At 43.6% G+C, this 10,649-nt stretch overlaps 1 protein-coding gene across 1 annotated transcript in view; it reads right to left on the bottom strand.

Annotated features, from left to right (window-relative positions):
* Nucleotides 1-4,138: 4,138 nt before the first annotated feature.
* The window catches only part of LOC111964478 (adipocyte enhancer-binding protein 1), a 20,290-nt gene continuing 13,779 nt past the window's right edge, over nucleotides 4,139-10,649 (bottom strand). Inside the window, exons 16-21 of the mRNA XM_070443760.1 lie at nucleotides 10,554-10,625; nucleotides 9,528-9,633; nucleotides 9,096-9,351; nucleotides 8,299-8,438; nucleotides 5,096-5,195; nucleotides 4,139-4,901 (exon numbers count right to left, since the gene is read on the bottom strand). Coding sequence (XP_070299861.1) covers nucleotides 4,306-4,901; nucleotides 5,096-5,195; nucleotides 8,299-8,438; nucleotides 9,096-9,351; nucleotides 9,528-9,633; nucleotides 10,554-10,625 — 1,270 coding nt within the window. The 3' untranslated portion in view covers nucleotides 4,139-4,305. The remainder of the gene's footprint in view (nucleotides 4,902-5,095; nucleotides 5,196-8,298; nucleotides 8,439-9,095; nucleotides 9,352-9,527; nucleotides 9,634-10,553; nucleotides 10,626-10,649) is intronic.

Genomic DNA, 10,649 nt, shown 5'->3' with positions numbered 1-10,649 from the left:
AAAAACATCCCCACAGCATGATGCTCCCACCACCATGCTTCACCGTAGGGATGGTGCCAGGTTTCCTCCAGAAGTGATCCTTGGCATTCAGGCCAAAGATTTCAATCTTGGTTTTATCAGGCCAGATAATCTTGCAGATAATCATACAAATCATTAAAATCCAGACAGAAAATATTTACACAAGAAGCAACCTAATATCACACAGTCAACTCTAGTCATTTAGTAAGTTCACCATTCTGCGATTCTCACTGTTAAACATCGCACAGTGTTCAACACAATGCTCTTTATGTCATCATTTGATCTGAACACAGTCACTTATTCACAATTTGACAAACACTTGATAATGCCTAGAATTTCATGGTTGCATCCCATTCGTGTGGCAGTAATCTACCCTAAAAAAATCCATGCCTTTTGTGGCCATTGGCCGTTGTGGTCTTCTCCCTGAGTGCTGCGCGCTCCGCATCACCTGTCACTCACATGGCTCTCCTTCACATCTTTCTCATAAGGTACAAGTGAAGACAGACACACCCGGGACGCAACCGCGCGTTCCTAGGTGCATATTGAAGATATTGGAAGAACTGTCCACATTTACTTTTCATCAGCCAACAAGATGAGTAGGCCTAACGAACAAAAGCACTAGCCTATGTCAGTCTACTATCCCCCATAGTACAAAATAAATGTTGCGCAACGAGCTCATGGGCTCTCATGAAGTGTTTGACTAGATTTTTGATTACATTTTCATTGATGTCAGAGTGATTAGAAGGACAATAGAGTGCTGAGTACCATGCAGTTAACACGTTTGGTAGGTTACTAATGACCAGCATCAGAGCTTGGAGAAGCCTAATTACCGTGACTAAACGGTTACGTGAAATTTGACTGCCTTCATGACTCGTGATCCATGGTGTGGTGGTAATATGGTCACTACAACAGTCCTAAGTGTGGTGTCCCGCAGGGTAGCAGACTAGGGCCATTATTGTTTTCTATTTTTACAAATAACCTTCCAATGACCTTTAATAAAGCCTRTGTGTCTATTTACGCTAACAACTCAACAGTATACATGTCGACTGCAACAGTAAAATAAATAACTGAGACACTTCACATAGAGCTCCAGTCAGAATGGGTAACTAGCAATAGGCTGGTGCTAAATATCTCAAAATATAAAAGCATAAKTTTTGGGACAAATCACTCGCTCAACGCTAAACCTCGTTTAGATCTATTATTGAATAATGTGGCTATTGAGCAAGTTGAGAAGACTAAACTGCTGGGTGTAACGAAGCAGCACGTAACACACTTAGATGACACACTGGAGGGAAAGTGTCAGTAACATGCATGTCAGTCTCCTGGCTCAAAGTTGAGGAGAGATTGACTGCATCAGTATTGGTCTTTGTGTAAGGTATTGATGTGTTGAAGGTACCAAACTTTCTGTTCAAGCAGTTGGCACTCATCGGCACAAACAAGACATGCAACCAGAGGTCTCTTCACAGTCCCCAGGTTCAGAAAAAGAGGCTGGGAAACGCACAGTATTAAATAGAGCCATGACTACATGAAACTCTCTGCCACCCAGGTAACTCAAGCTAGCAATCAAAACAGTTAAAAAAACCATAAAAGACCACCTACTGCCAAAGGGACTGTGAAGAGAACACAGCCATTTTATTATACAGTATAACTGTATATGTTTGAATTTTCATTGATAGGCAAATAAAGCGTTTTAATCAAAACAATCACTTTTGCAAATAGAAACAGAATCCTACTCATTACTCCACGTGCTTAATCTACGTCACTTTTGTTTTGAGCTGACTTCGCCGTTGGCCAGAATGGGCGGCAGCCTGGATCCAAACACAATTCACTTTTCACCCGGTGCAAACTCACCACCTGGCACCCGGTCCAGCTTAATCGAATCTCCTGATTGACTTGTTAATAGAGACAGGTGACTAAACATAATTTAAACGGCCCTACTCCAAAAGAGCCAAGTGAGCTACTGGGTGTGACGACCAATGTGCCAATCCTGCAGGAACCATTCTTGATTCAGCTAATCAAGGAGCAGCGATTATTAGAAAAATGTGTGTATTCATACTGGGGCTGGAACAATGTCCTGGCGGAAGTGTAGGGCAGCCCTATCTACTAACAAGGATGGTTGAGCCAGCCACCCCTTTGTCATAACTCATATTCGGACTGGTTTCCTGGACCATTGATTACACATACTCCGCAAGTTCATGATGAAATGATCATATTTAAAGGTTTTTTAGGTCCATATAGGTAAAATTGTGTCCGGGAAACTGGCCCATCGATATAGGATAGATAGATGACTTTGTCTTCTAACGCAGCCTGCAATGACCAAGACATTGTTTCACTTTCAGCTAACATGCCGCTTGCTGTCATGCAGATTTAACTGTCATGCCTAACATCCACATGGATGGCATGCACACAATGTGACATTATCACACTCAACACGCAAGCACGGGTTTGTAGCAATGTAATGTTAGTTATGTCATTGACTGACGACAGCTGTTACACAGTACAAACTGTTAACTGTTAGATATTGAGTGAATAACGACAACAACAGGACATATAGGGCAGCAGTTTTTCCTGTAGTAAAGTTTAAAGTTTATACCAAACAAAATTAGTTCTGTAGCAGCCTAAGAAACTAGCCAGCTAGGCTAGTGCCTAAAAGCTACAGGGAGAAGTTGTCACTGTTCGGATCAACTTTCAAGTTTTTCAACACAGCAACAGATTTCTGCTAATGGACGTTTGTCCGGTTAAAGACTGTGACATAGTGACAGCTGGTTTGACAACTGAAACTATAGCTAGCTAGGTAGATAAAGTAGTTTTACCTTGCTCTTTCCTCTCGACACCGAAACAGAACATGCTGGCTAACTAATGTTAGTCTAAATCTGAACAAAAAATTGCGCAAATATAGCTAACGTACATCTGGCTGGCTAGTCTATTGTAAACAATGTTATTTCACTATAAGCAGAGATGTTGCTATCTATAACCATTAAGGTATCCCCCCCAAAATCCCAACTTCCTTTCGAAACTTCCTATGGAGGAGTGAGAGGGAGGGAGAGAACAGAGTGGAGCCAGCTGGTCATGTCCAGTACAATCTTCTCTATTGCTTGGGTGTAATAAAAGAGGAAGCTAAAACATAGAACTGAGTATAGTATATAATGGAGACTGAGTGCATTCAGTCAAATCGTTTGTTGGCACCTATGGAACAACTCTGATTACAATTGGAAGCTGACAGTGCTACCCTTTGGGGACTTTGTTGTGGTTGACCGGGGTGATCCCATCTCATTGGTCATCTTCTTTAGGACTAGAGGACCCTTGTGTCCTTCATTTCTCTGGATGATGCGTTCGTTGCAATGCTTCTCTCTCATCTCTCTCTCAATCGTGATGGAGGCGAATAGTATGGCGAGACCTCCTCTGAAGCCTTTTCACGCTAGAGAAGAATTCACAGTCTGGATCATCAACGGCATTGTCCTCCATCTCTGAAATGTCCTCTGTCTCTGAAACCTCTTCTTCTATTTGACTGTCACAGTCCAGAATTTGTGAGGCTTCATTGACTGAACATCTTTCGGAGCTCATTGTTGACTGTCTGTGTCTAAGATCTGCTGCTCTCGCACTGAGAAGGAGAAGCTTGGGAAAGCTCCTTTTCACCCCAAAATAATTATAAAAGTGCAACCAGAACCAGTCAAAACAAAATACATCAAAKACACTTGTTTATTTTGGATTTATCTATACACATGAAAGCCTCCGGGTCAAAATGACCTCCAACATCATGTTTTTATACACAACCTAGACAGACATTCCACAACACATCAGCGTGTCCCCATTTTGAAGTGAGGTTCATGACCCTGAATGAGGAAAAGTCATTTMATTTCATGGAGAAAAAGAGAGGTYAACTAGTATTTTAGACAACTCAAAYGTGGAAATGGGTCAAATTGACCCGCAACATAATAGCAAGGCTGGATATCTCAGAGTAGGCTTGCTTGAGTAATTAATACCAATAACATGCCTTTGACTCCMTGATCTGCACAGAAAGAATGTCACCTATTCTCTGATCAATGTGTGTGCGTCACAAAAATATATCAGAATAAATGTAAAACCATCAAGAGACATTCATAGAAGAGCACAAAGAAAGTACAGTATTATTATTTTAATATAAAAAGTGCTACAAAAATGCAGTTACAATATTGTCTTTCAGCAGAATTAAAGTTGTTTTTTATTTCCCACAATTTGAATAATGCCTTGTAGCTATGATTGTGTATTTACAAACTGTAATTTGTTACTTTAGCAATTCAATACAATTTAGTAATCATCAAACTTGTAATCAAAGGTGTAGTCCTCTGTGGGCTCTAACTCCTGGATTTCTGTGAGGATCTCGGCCTGYGTGGGCTCTGTRTACGAACTCTCCACAGGGAACCACGAGTCATACCAGGAAGTAGTGCTCTCGGTCACCAGCTCCGCCGTCGTCGTGGGGGCCGGTGTGGTGGTCGTGGTGGCAACGGTCGTGGTGGTGGAGAGGTTGGCCCTGAGTCTCCGCAGGCGCAGCTGGCGCAGGCGCATCATCCGTAAGCGGCGGAGATTCTTAGCATTCTGGGAGTCGGCCACCCTGCCACGGGTGTCCGTCTTTGTGGTGTTCATGCTGCCGACGGCTCCACCACTGATATCAATTCCTGCCTGGGGCGGTGCCTTGGTGACAAGCCGTATTGGCCTCTTTCCGTGGAGGTCCATGATCTGCTTGATGCGATCCCAGTTGGACTTGGCCAGGGTGAAGCTGCAGGGGGTGGCCCCGGAGTCGTAGCCCACCATGCACAGCCGGATCTGGGGAGTGTGRCCGTCAGCGCGGGCCATCACACGGTACTCCCCAGGGTTCAACAACCGCCAGTAGTCTCCGGCTGCAGCTAAGGGGGGGGGGAGAGAAAAAGAGATAGAGACAGATGAAGAGGGGGTGAGAAAGGGAGGGAGCAGAAAGAGAGAGTGAGAGGATCAGAAATGTCATGTTATATAATCATTTTGGAAGGAACTACCATGTACATTTGTCTTTGGTCTTCCTCTGCGATGTGCTGTGTGTGTGTGTGGTTAAATGCAGGTTTACCAGTCTTGACGTCGTGCTTGATACCTTCCACAGAKATGGTGGCATTGGCCAGAGGTTTGCCCTCCATGTCCCTCACTATACCCTTTATCCCACGATGCACCTGGCACAGGAAACAGAACCTCTATCAGGGCTCAACGCTCAGATGACATCACTGGGCGCAATTCAATCAAGTGCAGCATTTACTCAGTGGCATATAAGGAAAGGGGGATTCCTAGTCAGTCGTACAACTTAATGACTTCAACTGAAATGTATCTTCCGCATTTAACCAAACCCCTCTGAATCAGAGGTGCGGGGCGCTGCCATYGACATCCACGGCACCCGGGGAACAGTGGGTTACTGCCTTGCTCAGGGGCAGAACAACATATTTTTACCTTGTCAGCTCAGGGATTCGATCCAGCAACCTTTCGGTTACTGGCCCAACACTCTAACCACTAGGCTACCTGCCACCCTTACTTTCTTGGGGACCTGAATATTGACTGGTTTTCATCAAGCTGTCCGCTCAAGAGGAAGCTTCTTACTGTAACCAGTGTCTCTAACCTGGTTCAGGTTATTAATCAACCTACCAGGGTGTTTACAAACACTACAGGAACAWGATCATCCACATGTATTGATCACATTTTTACTAATRCTGTASAACTTTGTTCTAAAGCTRTATCCGTACCCATTGGATGCAGTGATCACAATATAGYGGYTATATCCAGGAAAGCCAAAGTTCCAACAGCTGGGCCTAAAATAGTGTATAAGAGATCATACAAAAGATTTTGCTGTGACTCATGTGGATGATGTTAAAAATATGTGTTGGTCTGATGTGATTAATGAGGAGCATCCAGACTCTGCACTTGATGAATTTATGAAATTGCTTCTTCCAATTATTGATAAACATGCACCTGTTAAGAAACTGACTGTTAGAACTGTTAAGGCTGAGAAATTGAAAAACTGTATGTTTGAAAGAGATGGGCAAAAGGAGTGGCTAATAAGTCTGGCTGTACATCTGACTGGATTATTTACGGCAAATTGAGAAATTATGTGACTAATCTCAACAAAAAGAAGAAACTTTATTATGAAGCCGAGATCAATGATATAAAGAATGATGGGAAAAAACTTTGGAGTTCTTTAAATGAAATTATGGGCAGAAAGACAAATTCAACTCCATCTTTCATCAAATCAGATGGCTTATTCATCACAAAACCATTTGATGTTGCCAATTATTTTAATGATTATTTCATTGKCAARGTGGGCAAACTTAGGCAGGAAATGCCCAYGACAAACAGTGRGCAATTATATTCATGCATAAAAAAACRAATTATGAAAGAAAAGCAGTGCAAGTTTGAATTTTGTAAAGTTAGTGTGGGAGAGGTGAAAAAAGTATTGTTAATGATCAATAATGACAAACCTCCTGGCATTGACAACKTAGATGGAAAGCTACTGAGGATGGTGGCTGACTCTATAGCCACTCCTATCTGTCATATTTTTAATCTGAGCCTAGAGGAATGTCTTTGTCCTCAGGCCTGGGGGGAAGCCAAAGTAATTCCGCTACCCAAGAGTGATAAAGCGGCCTTTACTGGTTCTAACAGCAGACCTATAAGCTTGCTGCCAGCTCTTAGCAAACTGTTGGGAAAAAAATTGTGTTTGACCAAATACAATGCTATTTCTCTGTAAACAAATTAACAACAGACTTTCAGCATGCTTATAGAGAAGGGCACTCAACATGTGCTGCACTGACACAAATGAGTGATGATTGGTTGAAAGAAATTGATATTAAGAAGATTAACTGTACTGTTAGATCTCAGTGCAGCCTTTGATATTATTGACCATAACCTGTTGTTGAAAACTTAAGTGCTATGGCTTTTCAACCTCTGCCATATCATAGATTCAGAGCTATCTATCTACTAGAACTCAAAGGGTTTCTTTAATGGAAGCGTCTCTAATGTCAAAYATGTAAAGTGTGGTGTACCGCAGGGCAGCTCTCTAGGCCCTCTACTCTTTTCTATTTTTACCAATGAYMTGCCACTGGCATTAAACAAAGCATGTGTGTYCATGTATGCTGATGATTCAACCAYATACGCATCAGCAACCACAGCTAATGAAGTCACTGAAACCYTTAACAAAGAGTTGCAGTCTGTTTTGGAATTGTTGGCCAGTAATAAACTGGTCCTGAACATCTCTAAAACTAAGAGCATTGTATTTGGTACAAATCATTCCTTAAGTGCTAGACCTCAGCTGAATCTGGTAATGAATGGTGTGGCTGTTGAACAAGTTGAAGAGACTAAATTACTTGGCGTTACCTTAGATTGTAAACTGTCATGGTCAAAACATATAGATTCAATGGTTGMAAAGATGGGGAGAGGTCTAGCCGTAATAAAGAGATGCTCTGCTTTGTTGACACCACACTCCAAAAAGCAAGTTCTGCAGGCTCTAGTTTTGTCTTATCTTGATTATTGTCCAGTYGTGTGGTCCAGTGCTTCAAGGAAAGACCTAGTTAAGCTGCAGCTGGCCCAGAACAGAGCGGCTCTTAATTGTAATCAGAGKGCTGATATAAATACTATGCAAGCCAGTCTCTCTTGGCTAAGAGTTGAGGAGAGACTGACTGCATCACTTCTTCTTTTTATAAGAAACATTAATGTGTTGAAAATCCCAAATTGTTTGCATAAGCCAACTTACACACAGCTCTGACACACACACTTATCCCACCAGACATGCCACCTGGGGTCTTTTCATAGTCCCCAAATCTTTTCATAGTCCCCAAGAAAACATACAGTATTATATAGAGCTTTTATTGCATGGAACTTCCTTCCATCTCATATTGCTCAAATAAACAACAAACCTGGTTTAAAAAAACGGATAAAGCAACACCTCGCGGCACAMCGCCTCTCCCCTATTTGACCTAGATAGTTTGTGTGTATACCTTGATATGTAGGCCACGTGTGCCTTTAAAAATGTATGTAGTTCTGTCCTTGAGCTGTTCTTGTCTAATGATGTTCTGTATTATGTCATTCTTTATTATGTTTCATGTTTTGTGTGGACCCCAGGAAGAGTAGATGCTGCTTTTGCAACAGCTAATGGGGCTCCTAATAAAATACCAAAATACCAAATACCAAACGTTCATAAAATAACATAAAGTAACAAAAGGTACAGTAAAATACATTAAAAACAAGATAATATTAAACATTAATTTATGTTGTCTTTGTAGTGTGTATTCTGACCTGTTCTATGAAGGACAGTAGTGCCTCTCGGTTGTTCTCCCACTCCAGAGGCAGCTCACTCTCGTGCGGAAACTTGTCACAGCCCAGGAAGACGGACAGCTCAAAGCAGTTAGTGTGCAGGTAGCTGAAGTCATTCATACCTGGGGGTTTAAATCACGAGGGAAGTATAAAACATGAGATAGTGTTAATTAGGAGTTTCTTAACGCTTTCTGCTTCTCTCTATCTCTCTCTCTTTAACCCGATTCTTCATACTTCTTTCTTCCGCTCTCTGTCACACCCTGATCTGTTTCACCCATCTTTGTGCTTGTCTCCACCCACCTCCAGGTGTCGCACATCTTCCCCATTATCCCCAGTGTATTTATACCTGTGTTCTCTGTTACCAGTTCGTTTTGTTTCATCAAGCATACCAGCGTTTTCCCCGTGCTCCTGTCTTGCTCTAGTTCCTGTTTCCCCGGTTTTGACCATTCTGCCTGCACTGAACCTGCCTGATGTTCTGTACCTTGTCACGCCACCCTGGATTACTGACCTCTGCCTGCCCTGAGCCTACCTGTTGTTCTGTACCTTTTGGACTCTGCTCTGGATTACTGACCTCTGCCTGCCCTTGACCTGTCATTTGCCCGCCCACTGTTTTTGTAATAAACTTTTGTTACCTCAGAACTGTCTGCATCTGGGTCTTCTCCTGAGCATTGATACTATCTCTCCTATCTCTCTCTCTGCCGCGCCCTCCTTCAGACTCCTCTCTTCTCTCGCCTCTCCTCCACTCTTCCCGTCTTTCCCCGTCACCCATTGACACTCACTCCCCACCACAGGTTTCCAGCTGGCCCTGTTGATGATGCCCTGACCCCCAGAGATGTCGTCGGTGTGGCAGGAGCCCCGCTGGGTCTCCGTCATGGTCAGGTGGCTGTGGGCGTACGACATGGCCAGCCAGCGGAACATGGTGTCGTCTGCCGTCTCCCGTAGTGCGTCCCCGTTCTGACGCTGCATCCGGGCCCACGTTTCCTCRTTCATCTCATGGTCCATACCGGGTCGAGACCCACGSCGAGACCCCAACGTCTGTTGAAAGACACAGGAATCAGATTATGTTAATGTAATAGAAGATAGCAGGGCTGGAACTGGGATCCTGTGCAGATTAAAATCTATGGGTACGTCTGAAATTCCCTAGATAAAGATTCCCAATATAGGATACTACTTTTCCTGCTTTATCTTATTTCAGTCACAACCGAACACACCCCTGCAGCCTTTGGAGGCCGCTGCATATCAAACGGGTATGCCACCACTTTTTCTCCCCCCTGCAAATTGGCCCGAGAAGAGATCTTTACCTTACTTAACCCTAACCTAGCTAACTAACCCTAGCTCAACTTTAATATTTAACTAATTCTCCACCTAACCTGACTTCTAGTACCTTAACCCTAACCCGCCTATAATAGCATTTGGACGCTGTGGGTGGGGACTGAACATAATGGTCCCAGCTGGTCAATCTTTTTGTTGCGTTTTACGTATTCTTTGTAGGCGACTGGTCTGGTCGGCTACAAGAATAGTTTCAACACGGTTCCACAAAACAGCGGCCCACGCACACGCACACGCCCTACACACCACACACACAGCCACACACACTCACACACACCACCACCACACACACAACACACACAGAGCAGCACACACAACACACACACACACACACACACACACACACACAACACACACAGTCTGTAGCTAGCTAACCTTGTGGGGACATACAATTCAGTCCATTCAATAATCCTATTTTCTAACCCCTAACCCTAACCAACCTCACTACCTAATCCTAACCCGTACTCTTACCTCTAACCCTAACCCTAACCTTAACCCTAACCCTAACCCTACCCAAAACCTAAACTTTATCCTAACCCTAACCCTACAACTACCCTAGCTCCTAACTTAATATTTACTTAATTCTAACCCTAACACTAATTCTAACCTTAACCCTAAACCCCCTAGAAATAGCATTTGACCTTGTGGGGACTAACAAAATGTCCAGCCTGGTCTACTTTTGTGTTCGTTGTACTATTCTTGTAGGGACTTCTGGTCCCCACAAGAATAGTTAAACACGTCACAAACACACGCACACCGCAGTACACGCCACCACGCCACACCCGCATGACCCCCACACACAACACACACACACAGCACACACACACACACACACACACGACAACCACACACGACACACCACACACAGCAGACACGACATGCCACACGCCCACACACACACACCACACTGTCTGGTGTTCCCGCGGGTTGTCAGAATCTCCATGGCGTACATCTTCAGGCCAGCAGAACTCTTCCCAATGGTTATAGGATCTTGTGGCTGGTTA

This window comes from Salvelinus sp. IW2-2015, linkage group LG5 (assembly GCF_002910315.2).
Source record: "Salvelinus sp. IW2-2015 linkage group LG5, ASM291031v2, whole genome shotgun sequence".
In the NCBI taxonomy this organism is placed as follows: domain Eukaryota; kingdom Metazoa; phylum Chordata; class Actinopteri; order Salmoniformes; family Salmonidae; genus Salvelinus; species Salvelinus sp. IW2-2015.
Note: the sequence above shows the minus strand (reverse complement) of the source record. Positions and strands in the feature narration are given on the sequence as shown.